This window comes from Polypterus senegalus, chromosome 15, assembly GCF_016835505.1.
Source record: "Polypterus senegalus isolate Bchr_013 chromosome 15, ASM1683550v1, whole genome shotgun sequence".
NCBI lineage: Eukaryota > Metazoa > Chordata > Cladistia > Polypteriformes > Polypteridae > Polypterus > Polypterus senegalus.
The window spans coordinates 137,459,074-137,482,466 of record NC_053168.1 but is presented as its reverse complement, the minus strand read 5'-3'; the positions used below and the strand labels follow the sequence as shown (position 1 = coordinate 137,482,466).

Sequence of the window (23,393 nt, the reverse complement as noted above, 5' to 3'; positions counted from 1 at the left end):
GAAAAGCTCCTGGATAACCCCATAAAGTGCCCCTAAAGTACAGCAAATGTGATTTTGCCTATAACTTTTAATAAGTACAGTATATATACATTTGTATATATGTTTATAAGTAGTTTGAAACACAATGTAACAGTGTTCAACAATTTGATTTATCATTCAGCTCCACACATGAGGCTACAGTAAATTAAAACAGTAGCACCTTGTAAAAGTGTAATACAGTATAGCCAAAGTTTGAACTGAGCACTGTTTCACAAAAATCAGTTAGCCAGCTAATATTTATACACGAGGAGGTAGATGTGGTAATATGGATTAATAATGTCAGAGCTGTGCAGCATGTTTCTCCTGTTTGTGGCACAGTAGTAGACAATAAAGTACAAGAGGTGTGCATCTCCTTCATTCTTGGGCACTATGCAGTAATGAATGTGAGAGACCAACAGTATGCGAAAAGTGTGTTTTCCTTCAACCCTCAAGTCACTGCATGGCAACTTAAGTGGAACAGAGCGAAAGTACAAGGAGAGGGACATCTGGTTTGTTCTCACGCTGCTGTGGATGAGATGGAATAAGAGTATCGAAGGTTGCTTTACGTGTAACAGGGCAGCACAGCATTTTTGTGAAAGCAAGATTACAGAGGCCTTGATCTCTCTTTTCCTGCAGCATCACACATAGAAGAGAATGAGGCCCTTGCTGATTTTATGTTCAAACATACAGAATTTAAGCAGTTTAAGTTGCGGTTCAACTGTATATCAAGTTAGTACGTGTAAGTTATTTCCACACTAAAAAGTTAAACTGAAGGTTAAAGGCATAATTTGGCTATAAATCTGATGTTTTATAGATAGATAGAACTTTATTTGTCCCCAGAGGGAAATGTGGCTTTTTACAGAAGTTCTTTAAATAGATTAATACATAACTAGGCATGTAAGTAAATAAATAAATAAATATACACACACACTTTGGTCTGAACATACACCAGAATGATAGTAAAGACATTATGCAAGTGTGTTGCTTTTGGTATAAAGGAGCCCATGTCACATTTATTGATTCACGCCTGCCGAATAATTTGTTAGCTGAAAGTCCACAGTGTTTGTGTCTCAGTTGGAGGATGTGCAGCATGTTCATATTGGCACTCAGTTTTGTTTTAATTCTCTCCTGAGCTTGCCCTTTTAATTAACTTGTTGATTCAGCGGGCCTCTCTTGAAGTGATGTTACTAGCCCAGCATACAGTATCACATCACACAACAGAAAATCGCACTGGCCGTCACAGAGTTATAGAAGATGTGATGGATGTCACTTCCCACATTAAAGGAACACAGTCTCCTAAGGAAAAAAAACCTTCTTTGCCCTTTCTTCTATAGTTCTTCTGTGCTCTGAGACCAGTCTAACCTGTCATAAATGTAAACCCCCAAGGACTTGTAAGAGTGGACCACCTCTACATCCACTCCTTGAACAGTGACCAAACATGGAGACTCTTTAGTGAGGTGAAAATCAATAACCTGTTCCATGGTTTTGGTGATGTTAACATGCAGACCATTTTCTTTGCACCAAGAAACAAACATTTCTACTTGACTCTTGTACTTTGTCTCATTACCTTTATCAATACACCCCAAAAGTGCAGAATCATCTGAGGATTTCTGCAAATGACATTTCTTGGTGTTATATTTATAGTCTGAGGTGTACAGAGTAAAGAGAACGGGAGACAGGACTGTTCTTCGTGGTGCTCCAGTGTTGATTATTCTAAATAGGTCCTGTGTGTGAGTTTGTGTGTGTGTGCGTGCATGTAGACCATACAAAGGCCTCATGCACAAATATTGGCTTTAGCACTCCCGTGACCAAGAATTAAATTAGGTAGGTCAGAAAATTTAATGTCATATTTAGTTATCATTCATCCGTAATAATCCATTCACATTTTCTAACCTGCATAATGACGTTCAAAGTTGTCTGGAAATTTTTAATTTACCCTCATGTAAATAAATTTATTCTTACACGTTTTTAACCAGCCTATCCAGTTTTAGGTCATGTTGCAGTTGCGTGAATTTAACGGCAACATTAGGTGCAAGGCAAAAAGCAGCTGTCAATGAAACAGCAGTATATCCCAGGGCACACCCATTCATTCTGGGCCAAAGTAGGGTCACCAGTTAGCCTAACTTGCATGGCTTCATGATTTCGGTCATCACTGTGGTGTTTTGAATAATTATTGCCGATACTAACTCGCTCTTAACTCATTATTTTATCATACTACTTTTTTGTACATTCATTGCATTTACAGACATCTCAGTATGCATCCCCCAGTGTTTATTTTTATTTGTGATTTATCATATATTTTAACATTTTGTTTTGCTTCATCCAAATCAGGGTGGCAGTGGAGCTGGAGCCTATCATGAGCATCATCAGCATGAGGCAGATAGCAACCTATGACACTTAAAATTTTTGTGTGTTTTGCAAAGCACTTCTGATAGGCAACCAATATCTTCAGAGTTCATTTAAGTGGGTTAAGAGTAAAAGCTTGAAAAAATATCACAGGCATCATATGCCAAAGCAGACTTTCTAGATGAGACATCAAATACTGTGGCGGAGGGTCTGTAAGACTCCATGGTTGTTACCAAACTTTTATTTTGAGAAAGTGACTATCAAATATAGTTACCAATGTCCACTTCACATCTAATATTACCAAAATGAGCCATGGCTTAATGAAACCAGAACTACAACAAGCAAATTCTGAAAAAAAAATACTGATGAATGATTGGAAGACAAAAATAACATAACTCATCAATCCTTATATATACTTTAGAATTAAAAAAAGAGATGAAAACAATTTTGGTCACTCAGCAGTGTAATTGCAAAAAGAAAAGAGACTGTTTACTTTTCCTTTGTTGGACTATTTCTTTTGGAAGATGGAAAGGTTTTAAGTTTCTTTGTGGACGGGAGATCATTCTTTTCTCTCTAATCTCTACTATTTTGACCATAATATAGTTAACTTCTTCTTGAGAACGAAGGAATTATTTTTGAGAGATTTACATAAAACTTGTATCTTAAGTTGTATTTAGGTTTTATTACCAATGTGAATGCCATTCTGAATCTGGGTCAAAATGTTCAAATGGCTGTAAAGTTCTGCTTGTTAGTGCATTACATGCACTCTTACTCACTGTAGAATTTTTATGTTCATTATTTATAATATAATAATTTTCACATTATGTAAAAGCATTAACAGCATTTCAGGAGACCATTTCAAGGTATGTTCCTAGTAGGGATGTAACTGAACCATCAATAATGTAGCTATACTACCAGTCTGAGATGGGCTAAAATCTAAATAATCAATGTAGACCGCAACATTAATATTTGCAGTAAACCTTGCAATATATATGACTCTGTTAAATGCCATTTAGTATGGAATTTGAAAATGCAGTGCTATTGTTTGTGACGTACCATCAGTTGAAATGACAAATGCAGTAAAAACTGCAGTCTACCCATAAAGCCTGCATTTAGCCATAGCAAGTTTTGAAGCATACACCCATCTACCTTCCCTCATTATTTGACTGATCAAATGCTACCTGCATGTAATGTGCTCAGAAACACATTCAGATGCTGCTGTAGGTTGTTTGTGAAAGGTGGCTGCATATATTGTTCATTGAAACACATTGCCTTACCAAAAGCAACCAGATATAAAGGTGTTGACTTACTCTTATTACCGGCTGTGGTCCTTTTCAATGTTGTCAAGGGGATATTAATACATTTTATGTAAAGAACTAGTGTTCAGTTTATTGACTTACTGCCTGTGGTGAGGGCATCAACAAATCTACCTCTAAAAATTCATGTTTAAATCGCCTCAAGTTTTAAACATGCGGCCTTCATTGTGAGTATGTATGCATTGCTCAACTGCAAACTGACAACTATCTTTCTTAGCCTTGGATCATCTGATGCATTTATAAGTAGTTATAAGTGTGTGTATCTATCTATCTATCTATCTATCTATCTATCTATCTATCTATCTATCTATCTATCTATCTATCTATCTATCTATCTATCTATCTATCTATCTATCTATCTATCTATCTATCTATCTATCTATCTATCTATTTAAAATATCAGACAAGTGCATGACCTTGATTGTTTTATTAAGCGATAACTGGCTAAGGAAATGACCATTCTTCATTCTTTAATGGGGGCTGAGGTTTATTCATTCATCTTACAACAAATCATTCTGTTTGAACAGGACAATTATTTACAATATACATTCAGCAGTCAAAATGTCACCACTGTTTAAAATGTCAGTACTTAATATCAAGAAATGCTGTTAGGTCTCCCCCTTTATAGTGCCTCATTGTGACTGTAACTGCTCTTTTTTATCTTCCGCCAAGTTGGAGGTTTTCTTTGTTTTTAGTAATTCTGGTGTTTATTTAAAGGAGGCTGTTGTTGTTGTGGTGTTTTATTTATTTATTTATTTATTGAGCTGCTATGAAAAAGCTAAATTCCCGCATTGGGACAAATATGCCTGTATATCTGTCACACAGGGCTGTCCCTATCTGTCTATCCCGTCTATCTATCTAAACACAGAATGTAACACTGTGATCAAACGTCATTAAGATCTGGGGTCATGTAATATGCTAGCATATGGCGCCATGCTGTATGCCTACCTTTAAATATTCAGCGTGGGGTTACCAAGCACTACTGAGCATGCTCAGCCCATCAAGGAGAATCACATGCCTGAAATTTAAATACGAGTTCAAATTACTGTAAGGCTACGATCAGCACACAGTGTACTACACTTCATATTGCTTCAGTGGGTTATGTAAATATGTGGTTTCGGACCTAAATAGCATTTTAAAATGAAATTGTGTTTACATGCGATCACTTGACCCTTAAATCCCCATTCCAGCATTTTAGTGGGGAATGGTATTCATTGTTGCATGACCAGCCTTCCTTTTTGGTACCATAAGTTCAAAAGATTTAGTCATGTAAAAACAATGATGTGCAATATACTCTGCCAAGCAGATGTTTTTGTTTTAATGTGGCACTACACATAATGTAGTGGGTACTGCTGCCTAAAATGTAAAATTTTACTTTCACAAAATGTGTTTGGCAGACTTGAAAGGTACTGTAACACTTGTAGATGAAGCATGAATGGAAACTGGAAAAGCAACATTTATAGCTTGTAATTGGAATTGGCCTTAAAATTCTGATTGGTCTATTTTGTTATGTTGCTTTTTTGCTCTAGGGTAAATTCTTATGGACTAATTTATTTAAAGGCATCTGAGTTAGACTAGTTCTTTGTATCTGTAAAGTCAAGAAGCACCACAAGTTAAGGTCAGCCACGTAGCCATCTTTGAAATACATACCTTCACATAATGGATACATTCATAAAAAGGTAAACTGTTTACCTACGTTTGAGACAGAAGTCAGCCACCCATACCGTAAACACCATTATCTGTGTTAAAAATGAGAACTTTTGACTCTATGTAGTTTCAACAAAACTTATTGTTGTCTTTTAGAACAACTGGCACATCCGACACGATAAAATGTTCCTTGAACAATTTCTGTGACTTGTTTTAAGTATGCTTTATTTCTTCTGCTGAGTCTAGACAAAATATTCGCCCCAACATTTAAATATTTAATCGTTTTTAGAAAAAATGTGAATCTTAATGTAATTTCATTTAAATTTTGTTAGTGTGATCTGAAAAGAAAAAAACAAACTTATTGAAATTCTGCAGATTTTTCTAACCTAACTTTCCCCATTCCTTGTCCTAGTGGAATATAATGGCTGCACGTTTTCAGAGAACTACTTTCATAACTGGACTTGAACTTCTTCTGCCTTTAATTAAAGCCACATTTAATTAAAGCTTCTTCTTTTTTTTACCATTTCTTCTCGTATTAATGTTTTTTAAATGCTCTAAGACTAATTCACTTTTAATGCATTAAGCACAACTGTGTGTTTTACTTGCAAGTGAATTCAATATTTTGTCTGCTTATTCATTTCTAAGTATTTTTGAAAATAATGAATTCTCAGTCAATATACAGACACAGGAGTGGGAAAGCAGCAGATTGATGTATGTCTTCAAGGTAATCCTTACTCTGAAGTTACAAATGTAATGTGCCAGCTACCCTTACCTGTGTTAATTAATTTGTTCACCTTGACAGCCATTAATTGTAACAATAACAGCATTGCTATAGCAACCCCTCCATTGTGTATTATACAGTATATACTAAGACCAGCAGTGTCATGAAAGCAAAGTAACACTCAAAGCAAATCCAGTGTAAGGTTATTCAAAAGGACTTTGGGTCAGTGCAGGGCGTTAAGAATGTAAAATCATCAACATCATGACAGGAAGTTGACTTTTTCCTGTCATGAATTTTGTAGCAGAGCTACATATAAAGGACTTCAAATCCCAGCAGTTGATGAGGAAAATAGGAGATGAGGCACTGGATTTAAAAAGGAAGCCGAAAGAAGCTGGGAGGATTATGATCATTTTGTGTGTCTGTTACCAAATTTTTTTCACCACTAATTCAAATATGCTTATTTGGGTTACAATACCACTACCCCTAAAGGATTACATTTTTTTAGTGGATTTATGTTCAGCCGTTTGTCCGGCACAAGGCTTGTTAATGTGATTTCATTTGGTTTGGAAGTGACTGTCTCCGGGCTGAGGAGGTGACATCAACTGCCTTCCACGAACACTCAAATCTGCATATATCGATCCCATGAATATGAATATCCAATTGTACAAGGAAAGTAGAGAGAATATAGTGCAACTGTAGACAGGTGTAGATCAGTGCTTGCTTAGAATGTATCGTTTTGTTCGCAAAGGGAACTTGTCAAAAGGTTTAGGGCAATACTTAAGAAACTGCAATCTTAATTTCAAGTACGGTATACAGAAGACAGATTAATTATAATACAATCATGTGGTTAAATGAGACCAAAATACATTTTTTGACTGTACAGTAGTATTAACTGTTATGTTTGGTTTAATCATAATACGTTGCATCCTCCTAAAAGTATCAATCCCACAATTTAAGCATTTAAACTGATGCTATAAATGATTCAAGCTTTAGGACCGTTAGCACTACCTCTAAATTCAGAGACAGTTTCTTATCCTCAGGCCGTAAGGCTACTCTGCTGTTGCTAATTAAGACAATAACTGAACTGACAACTGCATGTTTGTGTTTTTTTTTAATATATATTGTCTGATGATATATTTAATGTAACACAGCTATTCACAAATGTGCTTAATGCAATTACAGCCTTCATGTCAGACTCAATATTATATTAGAAATGGCAGTTGGCATTTGTGTGCTTTTAGAAATGTTTGCTAAAAATATGAATTAAAGTGCAGAAAAGGTTTTTCAGTTCAACAAAATCTTAAGTACTAAGCACTTATATCAAAGTTTTGGGAAAAAAAAGCATTCCGGTTGATCCTCTTGTTGTCTCATCTCACTTTGCCCTTACTTGAGAGCGTTCATGATCCTTGGGTGAGAGCTGCATTAGGCCTGAGACCAATGTTATTCATGGAAAACAATTTTTAAACTGTACTTCAGCAAGTAATCTCAAGTGACTACATTTCAGAGTGGGTGTGTGTAATCTTGCTGGCATCTCTCTGCTGTTTCTTATCAGTTTCAAATTGCAGTTTCAGTCTGTGTGTCTACTTCACCACTGTTTGCTTTCTCCTTTAAGTTTTAACAAAATGTGGCCATGGCAGTGGACTTCTTAATGAGATCTTGCCGGCTGGAGAAAGGCTGAACAATGGCCACTTTTGTGCAGTTCTCTGCAAGTATAGACTGATCTACAAGGCACCCAGAGATTTTTTATTTATTTATTTTTTATTATTATTATTTTTTGAAATGCAGATAATGGTGTTCATTTTTATTTTCACATAAGCATTGAAATTCTTACCACATCTTTATTAAAGTAATGATTTATATGTATGCTGTAACAATATGATTTGTAAAACTACATTCTCTCTGTAAGGCCAGCTTTTCGTGCTGATCTGGCAGGTACAGTACAAAGGTTGCCATTGTTCTGCAGCCCTGCTGCTGGCAGCGGATCACTCTCTCCGAGTCCTCCAATTGACAGTTTGTAATAATAAACTCTCTCAACATGAAAATATATACATTTATGTTCTGACCCCACTCCAACTCCCCCAATAAAAGTGAGTTTCACAATTCTTTTTTTTTTTGATGTTGAACATCCAGTCCCGGGTTAGGTCTTGATTTGTGTTGGATGCTACATACTATGTGCTCCAAGACAGTAAACAGCAGGTTCAGAAACTCAAAAGGATGATACCCTTTAGAAAGACTTTAGTTCAGACTACTTTAATTTAAGTTGGCACACTTATATCTGCAAACCCATAGCACTGTAATTATTTAATATAATTATATAATTAAAGCACCAAATCCTAAAAATATTTGACTTTCCAAAGCTGTCTAAACCAATTCAGGGTCATAGGAAGCCAGGGCCAATCCTGGTAGCTTTGGGCATGAGTCAACAACCAGCCTTTGACAAGGCACCAGTCCATGCAGGACCCTAAACAGAAAATAGTAAACTATATTATGTACAAACCATTCTGTTTATTTTTGAATAACACTGGATCCAGAGTGCTTGAAGAAATATACAGCTGTAATGCCGTAAGAGCAAATTGCTAAACTTACATCTTTAATACTCATGAACAGACTAATTACTTTAAAAATAAAAATGTGAAATAGAGTAATTTTAATCATTTAAGAAATATACACAGTCCAACTTTAATTGTGATGACTAGTTAACATCTTAGGAGAGGAAAATAACTCCAGTTGGTTCTGACAGATTTATAAAACCATTTATTATACTCAATGTGTTTTATAGGCACCGATCCGCTGTACACCGTGCATTGTTTATGCTTGGAACAGTTAAATGAGTTGGTCAGTCAGCCTAATTCTGTGACTGAATTAGTGACTTTGTGGTTTGAAGTCCATTCCCTTGCCACTAAGCCATATACGCAGTAGCACATACAAACACAATTTGTATACACAAAATATATAGTTTTTATTGTGTGTATAATGGTTCTAAATATTAAAAGAAAGGAAGAGTATTAATGTATTTAACTATGGTTATCTGGTCAGCAAGAAAGAAAAGGATAATATTCTAGTCCATGTTGATTCTAACAACCAACTCCCAGCTGGGCATACTGCAATACTGTACAGAAAAATGTGTGATTTTTGGCAGATTACAATAAACAATTGACATTGTGTATATTAATGATGCTCTGAATATACTACAACTCTACACAACACTTTCAGAATCACTCTGTCCAATTCAGAGGCCATAGGTGGCCAAAGTAAGGCAGGAAGCACCTTGGACAAGACACCAATCTACTGTATCATACGGCCTGCTGTCAATTTGTTCAAGTTTAAGTTCTAGAGTACGTATGGCAAAGATCAATAGCCCGTGTTTGGTGGTGTGACTTCAAAGACTACTCTACCCAAAAGTGATGTTACTTACCCCATGCATTTTGTAGTGGTGGCCAAGAAAACAAATGAATCTCACGTTTCCATGCAGAATGGAAAGAAAGACATTTATGATATAATGGAAGCCAATAGTGACCGATGCTGTACAACAGCAAACAATGTGGAAAAATGTCTATGGGGAAGAAAAAAGAAAAAATCCCATGTTTTTCATATCACATAAGCCTCGTTTCAGTTATCCAGTCATATTGTCAAAATATGCAAAATGCGTGTTTTTTTTTTTTTTTGCTAAAATATTGAGTTACATTTAGGATTCTCGGCAAACACATCCTAAACTAAGGCTTCATGGGAATCAGTTTTTGAAGTGAATCCCTGCCTCTCCCCCACATTCGTTGCTCAAGAGTCTTTAGAGGTCCTGTTTATGATATCCACTGATAATTCTGAAAGTTAACTTTTTAACATTATTTTAACAAAAAAGCATACATGTTGAGCATACACTATGACTGGCCAATGGACCAGTATATTATGTGACACAAGTAATGTGAGATTCCCCATGGACATTTTTTTACATTGTTACCCATTGTACAGCATTGGTCACTATTGACTTGTATTAAGTCATAAATGCCTTTCTCTCCATTCTGCATGAAAACATTGGATTAAACATTTTTCTCAGCCACCACTAAATAGTAAAAGTGGGAAGTAACATATAAAAAAATACAATTTTTGGCTGGATTTTGCCTTTAAAGACCTTCATGTTATAAGACTTATTTTTTTATGGCAAAGGATATACTTTATGTGCTGGAGTTATACTGGAGTTGGTTCTGTCCAGCAGCTGAATGAAATCATTAGAACGTGGGAAGGAGCAGTATTAAAGCAGTCCTTCTGAGCCCTCTAGCATGACTACATTCAGAGGTATGTTTATTACATTCTTTTCCCATGAGGTTAGGAAACCCCAAATTATTCCAATGAAGCCTAAGCCATGCATACATGAGCACTGCTTCTATTCTGCTGAATATGAAAGTGGCTTTCGGTATTGACACAGGTCCAAGAAAGTGTTCTAATGATTCTGTGATACAAATGAAAAATAGTAAATGTCCCCTATAATTTAAGGAAAAGCGCAAGTACAGTATGCTTCAATAGACAAAATATGCCTTTTGTAAAAATGAAAGGCAGTATGTTTATTAACCTGTGTTTTCACTTTGAGATGCCTGATACTGAGCAATTATACATCACCAAAGATGCCATTAGTGGCTGACAATTAGTTGTTATATTGGTGCACACAATAAAAAGAAGAAACCACTGAGTTGTTGTAACTCAAACCTTTGAGCTCCAGTCTCACCTGCTGTACTTGTGCTTTATTTTAAAAGACATTCGCAGATTCAGAGTCAATGGGTGAATTCATTTTTTTTCACTACACTACTTTGTGCTGTTGGCAGTATGTCTCAAGAAACACATGATGTTATGCATCTCGGGTTTAACTTCTTCCATCAGACATTTAAAGGAATACTCCACCCAAAAATAATATTTTTATATGTTACTTCCCCCCTCCCCCCATATACATTACAGTGGTGGCAAAAAAAAAAATCATGTTTTTATGCAGAATGTACAGAAAGAAGTTTATGATATTAGAGAAGTTAAAGGTGACCAGAGCTATACAATGGTGGCAGACAATGTGACAAAACATCCGGGTTCTTATGTTACTTGTGCCAATTAATCCACAAGTTTGTGTTATCCAATTGCTTCCTCAGAATGTGCAAAACAGTATTTTTTTTCATCCCTAAAATACTGTTAAATAGTTACTTCTGGAATTATCAGCACACACATAAGCAGGAAATTCAGAGACTAAAAGAAAGACTTTTTAACTGAAGACAGGACTCTTGACCAACGAATGACCGTGCACAAGTGGGCCTTCCTGTCAAAAAGTCACTCCCAGGAGTCTTTGGGTTTCCTGTTTATATGTGTACTGATAATTCCAGAAGTAACTATTTAACAATATTTTTAAAAATGATGCATTTGTTTCAAGATAGTAACTGGATAACTGACATGTGGATTATTCAACACAAGTAAAGGTGATATACAATATTTGCCAGTACTGGTCATCAGTTAGTTCTGTTATGTTTTAAAATTCTTTATCTCAATTGTGCATGAAAACATGAGATTGCTTTTTTTTTTCTTGGCCAATACTACAAAATATATGCGATAGGTAACATATAAAAATATTTTGTTTATGGAGCATTCCTTTAAAAGTGTATCTTTCATAAGTGATAGTAAAACATTGCAGCTGTCCTACTGCTCCCATTAGACATTACAGATGTTCTATGGGCACTTGCATGAATATTAAAAACTCTTGTCTTTGATGTTTTTCTACTGATTTTCTTTGTTTTTCCCTGAACTCTGTACTAGAAGAATCTTTCTTTGTCTTCAGCTTCTACTAGCTCCCCCACGATCCTGTTTCACCACACAGTAATGCAAACCAGTTCTTTCATGAAAAAACAACATTCACAGAGGTGCACAATACTTTTCCAGAGGAAGCACAATATTTAAAGACTAGAAGTAAAGATTTGAACAATAAGGAAACTGGAAGTTATATAATAAAAGGCAGCCATGGGTTGAAATTTGTCTGTCATGAAATCTTTGATAGGTCACAGCGCTGAGATTTTGAACGTTTTTACTTTCTAGTTCCTAGTTCCAAAGCCTGATTCAAATTTCTCTGTGGAACCCAGAAAAAATAATTATGAGACTAATTACATCGCAATTATAATACATAATATATGATTAATATACTGTATACAGTATGGTTGCAAATCATTCAATCATTATATGTATGGGCAGCACTAGTGCTGAGGTTTGTGTTGCTGCTTTACGATCCTTGAGATTTGGGTTCATTTCCCAGGATGACCACTATCTTTGTGGAGTTTGCATCTTCTGTATTCATATGGATTTTCTCTTCATATTCCATTTCCTCATGCATCCCTATGTGTTTGTGTGTTCTATGTGTGTGTGTGTGTATGTGTTTTTAATAATATTCACTGAGGTGCAAGATACTGGCCCTAGCCTAGTGTTATTCATTTATGTTTACAACTTTTTTTAAATGGTTTTGTGAATTTCCCCTTGGGATTAATAAAGTATCTATCTATCTATCTATCTATCTATCTATCTATCTATCTATCTATCTATCTATCTATCTATCTATCTATCTATCTATCATATAGTGCCTTTTACTTCTATCTGTCTATCTGTCTATCTGTCTATCTATCTAAAAGCGGCTGCCAAGCAAACAAATATAAATGTAGTGAATAACTTAACAGTTTAGGTGATACGGTTTTGTGCGGGTATGTGTCTTAGTGTACCTCTTTTAATAGAATATTTTGTAATACAAAGACTATAATAATGCTTTATTAATCGACTTCTTTACTTACTCAATACTCCTATACAGTATATACTGGTAAAACATTGACAGGAAAAGATTGGAACATGAGATAACAATCTATTTAAATGTTTCATTAGCAGCAGTCATGATAAAAAGTGGACAAGTTTCATTGTCTTGTTTTTTTTATTCAGTTAAGCATCTACTGTGTTGCTCTAGGAATCAAATTTGTAAAGCTTGTCAAAACGTCTTTGGATGTTAGCTGTGAAGGTATTATTTATTTTTACATGTCCAGTAAAGTTTATCTCTTGCTTAAAGATAAAAATTATTCCATTCATCCATCTATCCATTCATTTTCTAAACCTGCTTAATCTTAAGCAGGGTTTCAAGAGATCTGGAGCCTATACCAGCAAAGCAGGAACAATCACTGAACAGGGTGCTAGTATACTGCAGGCTTGAAGATTAGTCCTTCTCCATTATCTGTGTCTAGCAAAACTATAAGAATTGTTTTCATACCACACACAACACTCTAAAGCCTCTCTATTTTAACACACAGTTGTGGACATCCTGAGCCAATTGCAGCTGAATCATCCAAAAAGACAAGGAATCTTGGCAGGCAGTACAGGGTCTACATTCTATTCACACTCGACCTTAAGAGTTAAGAGTTAATCTGCCTTGCCTGTAGTTTAGGGGTGTTTATAACGACAGCATAAGTGAAAAAGTTTTGAAAAGAACAAGCCATTAAAAACAACATCCATTCATTATTTTGTTTTTCCCTAATGTGCCATGTGTTGTGTTGAAATTTGGAGGTCCCTATCTATCTATCTATCTATCTATCTATCTATCTATCTATCTATCTATCTATCTATCTATCTATCTATCTATCTATCTATCTATCTATCTATCTATCTATCTATCTATCTATCTATCTATCTATCTATCTATCTATCTATCTATCTATCTATCTATCTATCTATCTATCTATCTATCTATCTATCTATCTATCTATCTATCTAAGGTGACCTAGTAAGCCCCAGCACTTGTCTCTTAATGGAATAAGAAGACTTGGATTTTTTTTGTTTTATTCTTGCTCCGTTTAAGTAAAGATAAGCTGTATGATGGTATCTGCTTTGATATGAACACCTTTGTTTTTTTTTTTTAACCTGATGTAATATAGTCAATGGTGAACAGTTTCTCTATTTTCTGTTTTCTAGTTTGGAGCTGAATTTCGAAGATTCTCTTTAGATCGACTTAAGCCTGGCAAATTTGAGGAGTTCTACAAACTCATTCTTCACATTCACAGGATATCCAACATGGATGTGAAACTTGGCTATGCTGATGTACATGGCGATCTACTACCCATTAACAATGATGACAATTTCTGCAAAGCTGTCTCCATGGCAAACCCGCTTCTCCGTGTATTTATTCAGAGACAAGGTAAGGCTTGAATGTTTACCAGTGGCAATGAAAGAAAATGTATGGTTTTCTTAATTTTTAATACAAGTACCCAGTGTGGCTTTTGCTATTGGTTCTGAAAATTCTTTGGTGATCACTGTTAAGCAGATCTCAATACTACAACACTTACATTAACATCTTATGTGACTTCCTCCCCTCTGACCTGTGGTCTCTTTCTATAGTTTGTAGGCAGGCTCCATGACTTTTTGCCATCTTAATATACTCATTGATTTCAATTTTTGCACTTAGGCATTCTGGAATAAAAAAGGTTACGCATTTTATGGTTTTTGCAATGGTATATTTTACTTTGCATTGTTGCTACTCTTTCAGTGTAAAAGATGGTAATGGTTGTGCGTTTGGTAGAAGGATTGACTGGCCTTTGGCAGGATTACAGTTTTTTTGCCTAGTGCTACCCACTTAGACATTCATATCTGAAATTCATGATGCACTAGACCTTACAATGTCTAATGAGCACACACCATTTTTTTCTTTCTAAAACAAAAAAAAAAGTAAAGTTGGACAGTTTAACATCTGTGGCAGAGCGACGGGCACTAAGCAAACTCCTGTCAATCATGAAGAATCCACTGAACAGGATCATCTCCAGGCAGAGGAGTAGCTTCAGTGACAGACTTTTGCCACTGTCCTGCTCCACTGACAGACTGAGGCGATCGTTCCTCCCCTACACTATGCGACTCTTCAATTCCACCCGGGGGAGTAAATGCTAACATTATTTAAAGTTATTGTCTGCTTTTTTTTTTCTTTTTTTTTCATTTTTATTACTATTTAATTTAATATTGTTTTTTGTATCAGTATACTGCTGCTGGATTATGTGAATTTCCCCTTGGGATTAATAAAGTATCTATCTATCTATCTATAGATGCTACTCTTAATATTGTTTTACCCAGCAGTGCTTACTTTAAATGGTATGCTGTGTCAATTGGGCATGCATTTTGGTGGTTACCATTTGTGTCATGGCAAGTTCTCTCTTTGTTCTATTCATGTGAATTTCTGGTCAGAATTTTGGGGAAAGTTTATGGTTGCTTTTTGATCAACACCAACAGGACCTAATGGTTTGTGCTAGCTTTATTTTAACTAAAAAAAAAACCCAAAACATTAAGCACATATCATATCATATATCTGTTCAGCAAATACAAATAGATCAGCGAGAAGTGGTAATATATGCAATTAATCAAGAGGTCAGCATTCCATCAAAACTTTGCGAATTCAGGTTGTGAAGTTACCTCGACGAAGTTATGCTAATGGGAGCTACCACCTTGAAGGAGTTTTGTGAATGTTGTATATGAATGTCAGGAAGAGAAGGGAGCTGTATGGCAGTAATAGTTCACCACTCTCTGTGGTGTTTTGCAGCCTTTGGTTGAGCTCGTACTGTATCAGTTTTGCAAAGTATGGACTCCAGTGTGCAACTCTGGCCATTAGTGAGCATGGATGGAGGACATAAAGGCATTTGTGAGCCTTTGATTATAAAAAAAGATGTGTTGTACTCACTGCACATTGCCTGTGTCAGTAACTCCAACAAATTTTAAAGATGCTGATCCTATCCACAGCAGATGTGTTATCGGTCTACAGGTTCCTGAAACTATCTCCTAGGATTTGCTTAAATTAAGGATAAGATTTTAGGTTTTTCCTGGAACTACTGTATCAGAAGTCAAAGGTATTCTCTAAGTTACTAATCAATAACCTGTGACGGTTATGTCATTAGAAAATTTCAGTAGAGTGTTATTCAGGGGCCTGTGACTAGAGGTCTGAAGTCGAGAGTCTTGGCACAGGGCAATGTGTGTATGTAAAGGTGGATATGGATATTGAGCATAAATAAATATGTAAATAAGGCTGCGTTTCTCAAACAAAAAAGCATAATATAAATTAACTACTATACAAATTTAAAAACAAAAGGGAGTTTACTATTTCAGCATTTGTTACTGTAGTGGAAATCTCCATAAATCTAGTATGTTTAACCAGCTAATATGTAAAAGTGCTATCTTGTTAAATATACTATATTTTTTCCAAGAAACTATAACACAATTTAATACACATACTATATAATTTCCAACCACTTAAAAATGCAGTTTGCCTTGTCAAGTCAGGTGACTTCATATTTTTGTAAATAAAAATCACAGTAAATTTTATATAAGAGTATATTTATCAAATTGTGATATCATTGCATGGAAATCCAGCAGCCACCTGATTACCCAGAAGATGGGCCTGGGTGGATGTTTGATTAACAGCAACATGTCACACTGTCTTGGGAAGGTCTTTGCTATATTCTATAAGACTGGAAAGATTGAAGAATGTAAGCAGACACTTTCAGAGGAGAGAATAAATGGCAGCCCAGAGCAGAAGATGGGGGTGTCTTTTGGCAAATCGCAGGGGGAATTTGTGACTGTTGGAAGGACAATCCGAGATCCTATCTGTGCTACACAGTGAGGGACAGAGCAAGAATAGTTGTATCAAGTACACATTTGTTACTTTATGAGGCATGTGCCATGGCTGGTAACAGCAGAAAAGTGACTAGTAACGTTGGGTTTCCCAGGGTTATGGACAGATGATTTGTCTTTGTAAAATAAATGTACCAGTTGCTGTGCTTAGCTGCTGTTTGGTGGGTGTCTTATACAGTAACAAATACTGAGATGAATAGACTAGAGGAGTACTAGCTGGTTCACCACTGGTGCACATGCAGGGTTCCCCAGTTTATTCATGTGCAGCATCCATATTTGCCTTTACATGAACACATACATTTATCCACTAAACTAAAGTTTTAGTCCTGGGGACCCACTTAACAGTGCATATTTTCAAGATAGCCCTCTGCAAAGACTAATTAGTGTACTCGTTATTTTTGGCATCTGAAGAACAATTTGTTGCTTGAAAACAAAGTATCCTTTGTATATATAATGCATACATGTTTTTCTTTGTGTACTTCCTCCAAGTAAAGATTTTTGAGTGTAAAAGTGAATTTTGAAGAAAAAAAAAAAGGTGGTGATTATATTTAACTTCTGTTTGTTCTTGGTTGCAAACAAAGTTCATAAACAATGTTGCAACATTATGTGCTGTTGCCATTGTTCATAGTGGGTACAATTTATAAAAAGAAATGCAAATCTTTTGTAGCTTAATGCATCTGCTCTTAGCTGAGGACAAGGAACACGGCAAATTCTGCTGTCTCACTGTTTATAGACTTCCAGTTTGTAATCACATACAGTAAATGCTTGTATTTTGACTGCTTTCAGTACACACATGCTATGCTTTTATACATGTGGCCATCACAAGTTTTAAGATGATATTAAGAGAATAAATGCCAGCTCTACGCACTGTCTCTCTCCCTCTCTCTGCATGTTAGCAATGTCATATGACTTTTTTTTGAGTGTCTTGCTTGTTAACATTGACTTTGCACAAAAGTATGTCATTGCTTGAAGTGTTAAATGTTGCTCCATGAGCCACCCAATTTCAAAGTAGGTTAACTCAAATCAGTATTGCAGAGTGCTAAGCCTATCCTGGAAGCATTGATTATAGGCAGGATACCATTTGTGAATGGGGACACAATGTCTGTCACAGACATGTGCACTTGCCTTTTTTATTTTATTGATTTCTTTTGCTTTTTTTGTTCACTGCAATGAATTAAGTACAGGTCAGTAATTGATAAAGAAATATCATATTCAAATAATATCACATTCCTTGTAATTATTGCACACTATAATGTCTCTGTTACTAAATATTATTTATTTACTCTGCTAATCATATTCTTGTTATATTAAATCCCATGGCAGCTGTAAAAATGGAGTAAAAAATACAATGATTTTGCAATGGTACAGATAGCGGAACCTGACTAATTGAACAGCATGGATAGCGCAGTGTGCAGAGACATGTCCTAAAGCAATGCATGTTGGAAACCGAGTCTCCTATTTGTGTAACATCACTGTGAACTGTAGAATTTACTTTTTGTATATAAAATCAGATAGTTTTGTTTCCTTTTTAAACATTTATTTATTGCTTAAGGTGCATGTGCTTTTTCAAACATTATGTCTACATCGGGGGGCTGGCAAAGAGCTTTCAGATGCATAAAAGGCATTGTTACAAAGGCACAGATTTAAAGTAGCATGTTCTTTCTACTTTCTCCTTCCCACTCTGCTGCCTGACATTTTCAGAGTGCTGGGTGAGAATTCTAACTGTGTAAAGTTTATATGCTTCCCTGTATTTTTAGGGTTTTAATCTCACGTTCCCAAAGACATGCATGTTAGGTTATTTGACAACTGTTAAACGGGACCATGTTGAATGAGTATAAGAGTGTGTGTAACCTGCCCCTGTGAAAAACCATTCAGGGTCAGTTCCTGTCTTGCACCTTGAAACTGCCAACATAGACTGTGGTTCCCTGCTACCTAGATGACAGATGAATACATTTTAATTTTTAGAATTCATTCAAATGAACATTCAATTGTCAACTATATTTTTAACCTCTACTTTTTTTTTTAATGAGACTTAATAAGTCATAAAAGAAAGCATTACTAAACAAAATGGAGTTGATGCTTATAAATGTTGGTGTCTCGGTTAATCTCTTTGCAAAGATACAAGGTTCTGTGTTCCAAAAAGCAGTGGTTTCACATTTCTTTAAGGAGATTCCAGAAAACCAGACCTGCCAAAGCAGATGACAGACATTCGAGGCATCTATCATCGCTTATTAAAATAGTCAGCATTTCAAGGTGGCATGTGGTCCACTTGCATACATTTCAACACACACACAGCCCCAATTTAGAATCACAAATTAACCTAACCTGCATGTTTTTGAGGAGAAGGGATGAAAATCAGAGTACCTGCAGAAAAATCCATGCAGATACAATAAAGTAGAAGGTGTAAACTCCACACATGCAACAACCTGGTTTGAACGACAAGGCAGCAAGATGCCACTTCAACACCATGCCATCTCTTTTGTAATTCTTTCAATGATAAAGCCATTATTCTTTCTCATAAAAAAGCATTATAAAGAAAAAAATAGGTTCTTGTCATTTGAACATGTTTTAAATATGTGCTGTACATTTTTCTTTAATACAGATAAATGTAATCATTATATTAATAATGGTTTAAGTGATTTAAACACTGGAGATACGATATGGGTAGATGTTAAAAGTTAAAATCATGCGTGATTTATGGCCTAGCCTGAAGCTTTGACAAAGTCTCTGAACAAGTCCAGATAGATCTGAAAGGTCTGTGTTGTTTTGGCTCCAGTGATTTCCTCCATCTCAGACACTTCTATTTATTTATGGCTCACTTCCTCAAGTCAATTCCTATTTTGTGCTAAAACTGTTGTTTAGAATCTTCTGCCTTGTTGAAAGCTGTGTTTTTTAGATGAACCATATTAATGAATATTTTCAAGTTCTCATTTATGACCTCATGTTTTGATGTTTGGTTGAACCTTGTAGTACTGTTTGGTTATTTTATTTTTTTCTTTCATTTTTTTATCATGTAAATTCTGTGATGAAGTCAATAATGTTTATTTTTATAAGACCAACACAAGTAATGAACTTAATATATTTGGCTCTTTATGTACGTCTTTGGAATATAAGAAGAAGCCCGTTTACCAAAAGAAAAAAAATATTCTTTGTGTGTCAGTGTGGGTTTTCTTTTGCATCCCAAAAATATGCATGTTGATTTAAATGGCTTGGTATCCATAAACGTGAGCGATCCAAATGACTCCCAGACACAGGAAGAACGTACTGTATAGATTTCACACAAGCAATGAGCGAGTCCCCAGAGGTGTGAAGTACCAGCTTTACATTTAATATAACTTCACAGAGCATTGCAGGCATTAGCAACCAGTAAACCTGATCTCATTCAGAGAGTTGTTTTTGTCCAAAGACAAAATTTAGCTTCTACAGAAGCTCAAAGGACATATAAATATTACAACAAACAACAGCCACCCCCTTCAAATACAGTCAAGAATCACAAAAAAAAAGAAAAAAACCTTCTGACTTGACTAGTTCAGCTGACTAAATACTTGCTTTTCTTCCATGGAAAAACTGGAGCTGCACAGGAGGTGTAGGTTTAATTTTCAGCCAGCATGTACTTTTATTTTTCCCAAGTCCTATGTTATTTTTGTCAGCTGGTGCAGACACATATGCACTTTGAGGTTCAGAACAGTAATACAGGATCCTTGAGAATGAAGAACATCTGCTATGGGCATGGATGTTACAAACAAAGGAAGGGGTCTGAACAATTGGACATTATGTATTCTTTCATAAGCAGCATTTCTCTGTTTTTTTTGCCTTTTCTATGATTTCAGCTCATTGACTTTTCTTCGTCTTGCTGGTTGCTTTCTCTTCTGTACTTTCATTTTATTGGTTTGTCACCACTTTCCCATCCTGATTTTGCAGACTTGCCATCTCCTTCATTCTCTCAGCTTAGCATTGGTTTTTGGCCATTCTGTAAATACTGTTGTACGTCTCCCTTTTTCTCTGCTCTTGATGTCGCTAATGAACTCCTTTCTCATTTGAAACAATATAAACAGTGTGTGGGACTTTATAGTTGTGTTTTTTTTTTCACCTCTTTAAAGTTTCAAGTCTGTCTGGTTTCAGTGGGACTTTGTTGTCTTCTAGAGATGGTGCCTCCTCAGACACTCTTCCTCTGCTTGTTGTACAAGTATCTGAGGAGCTTTTAAAGTTTCTTTTGTACATTTGCCATTTAAGTGTGAGCCTGCTTAACTAAATGAAGTGCCTTTGTAATTGAATTATAATCTATCCATCCTATATTGAGCCAGGTTAGTTTAATTCAGGGCTGTAGGCACGGAGTCTACCGTGACATTATCAGGTACAAGGTGGAAACACCTACTACTGGCTTTCCAAAAGTTGCTTTAAATTTCAAACAGTGAATTCACACATTTTTTTTTTTTTTTATTCAGTTTCAGGTGCATGCATGAAATGGAGGAGGTGGATCACCATAATATGATGAGTTTAAAAAAATTAAAGTGAAGTGAGGAGCAGAGGAGTGCACAGATATGAAAGGACTACAATCTAATAAAGATTTGTACTTTTTATAATTATAAAGCCCCAAAAACTGAACAAATTTGCTTTGTGCCGTGCACGAAGATCTGCCTATGCCTGTGAATGCCACTCCCATGTGAGAGCTTGCTTGTGTAATCTCAAAGACTAGTCATATATTTTAATTTGTGTCCTATCAATTTTTTTTTTTCATGCTTGGTTTAGAATGGCTCCAAATTCATGACTAAGCATGCAGATTAAATGTACGCATCATCTCGCCTCTTCCTGCTTGCACACTTTCTCACTCTGCTTTTTCCTAATTGCTTTGCCCTGGGCTTTATGTGTTATGACTTGTTTGACTGACTTATTATATAGCTTAGAAGTGTACTGTGTGAGTTCCAGTGAATAAAAAAGCTGTGAGGATAAGTACAAAAAAATAATTAACAGTCCGTCTTATATTTGTTATGCTTTTATGGAAATACGATTTAGCTATGTTTTTCGGTTTCCAGAGGCTACTGATAAATATTCATTTACTTCATGTTAACACTGAGGTCCTTATTTAGTGAGTAAGTAGCTGCCCACCTGCCTGCATCCTTATCAGACATGAAGTAGCTCAGGCCTTAAACTTTTTACTACACATAGTCTGAGAAATGTTTTTTCTGTTTCATTTATTTTCTTAGGGTTGTGAAGTTGTCCTAGTTATTCAACTTATTTTTATACACCGCACTTTCGATCTGTCATACTCTATGTTAAAACTTAATGTTTCTTTCTTCAGCTAGTTTATTAATACACAACAGCACCATCAGGCACATACCAAAAATTCACCAATAACTAGGATAAAAATATAAGAGTTAAAGCATCAGACTTTGTGTGTGTGCTTGAATATTCTGCTGTTTGATCTTGCCTTGAATACAGTGATGCTAGGGTAGCCTCCAGCACCTTATAACCTTCTGAATGAAAACTGCTGTATAGAATTAAATAGATCAGTGAGGGCAGAGATGCCCAGCTTTCTGCTGGGTTTGTCTCTGGTACCATATAACCCAGTGATGGAAGGGTGATCTGCACAAGTAAATAGATGGACCAGTGAGGGTGAGGTGGAGTGGCCATATTTTGCCAACCAGGGCTGGATCCTGTCTTGCTGGCCAGTGTTACTGTGAGAGGATGTGGCTCCGTGTGACCTTTATGATGGAAAACGTGGCTATGAAAGTGAGCAGATGGATTTTCTTATGAAGCAACTTTCTAAGCTCATAAGTTTCACAATTCTGCTGTTAATGTTAAAAACTATAGTGGAAATGCTCTTTATAAACCACAAAATCCATTCATGTTAAAGACAAACTCATAATTGCAGTGCTTTGCTTTAGTTAATTATAGCACTGGATTGTTCCTTGGTCATTATCAAGCCACACAACGAAAGATAAAATATCACCTGTGTTTTTGTGTCTTAAAGTCTGTGATATGGACACAATTGTGTCATTGGCCTTTTGAACCCTTTAGCATGCTGAAACACTAGGCCCATAATAACATAACTGAGGGCCTGCATGCCTGTCTGTCAAGTGCAAAAAAATCATTTCTTTACAGAGCACATGGGGCAAGGTGCCAGTTGTTTTGTACTGAGTAATAACAGCTTGTTTGATGCTTTCCTAATTGAAAATTGTTTTTTAACATCTGCACGCGTAGTGTAGTGGGCGACTATAAATTATTAATGAGCCCCTGTTCTGTGTCCTGCTTTTGTACTTGTTTTTGTGTTGAAAGACTTGCATGTACTTTATGGTTTTAATGGCTGGGTTTAGAAATATTAAACCTGTCATCTTTAGAAAGTACAAAGCAATGGCACGGACTCCAACGGGTAACTCTTAATAGGATCACACAAGATTAGAGGCTCTCATCGAGGTCCTGAGGGTGTTCTTCTTAAGGAAATTAAAGCTCTTGTTGTGATGGCCAGAAAAAGCTTGTGTTTATTGAGAGTATACAGCATATTTTTGTTGACAGGTTGTTTTGTGTGCCTTTGTAAAATTGGCTTCAGATTGGTCCTAAACTAGAAGGTGGTGTTCTTCCTGGATCCGTTGTCTAAATCCAAGTACCTGTAATAATTTGTGCACTTATGAGGTGCTTCACATCATAAAATAAAAAGAGCTTAATTTTCTCCTTATGATGATAGTCTACATGTA

General features: G+C 35.8%; 1 protein-coding gene across 1 annotated transcript in view; it reads left to right on the top strand.

Annotated features, from left to right (window-relative positions):
• The window catches only part of pard6gb (par-6 family cell polarity regulator gamma b), a 108,630-nt gene that overhangs the window by 5,527 nt on the left and 79,710 nt on the right, over positions 1 to 23,393 (top strand). Inside the window, 1 exon segment of the mRNA XM_039737051.1 lies at positions 14,008 to 14,230. Coding sequence (XP_039592985.1) covers positions 14,008 to 14,230 — 223 coding nt within the window.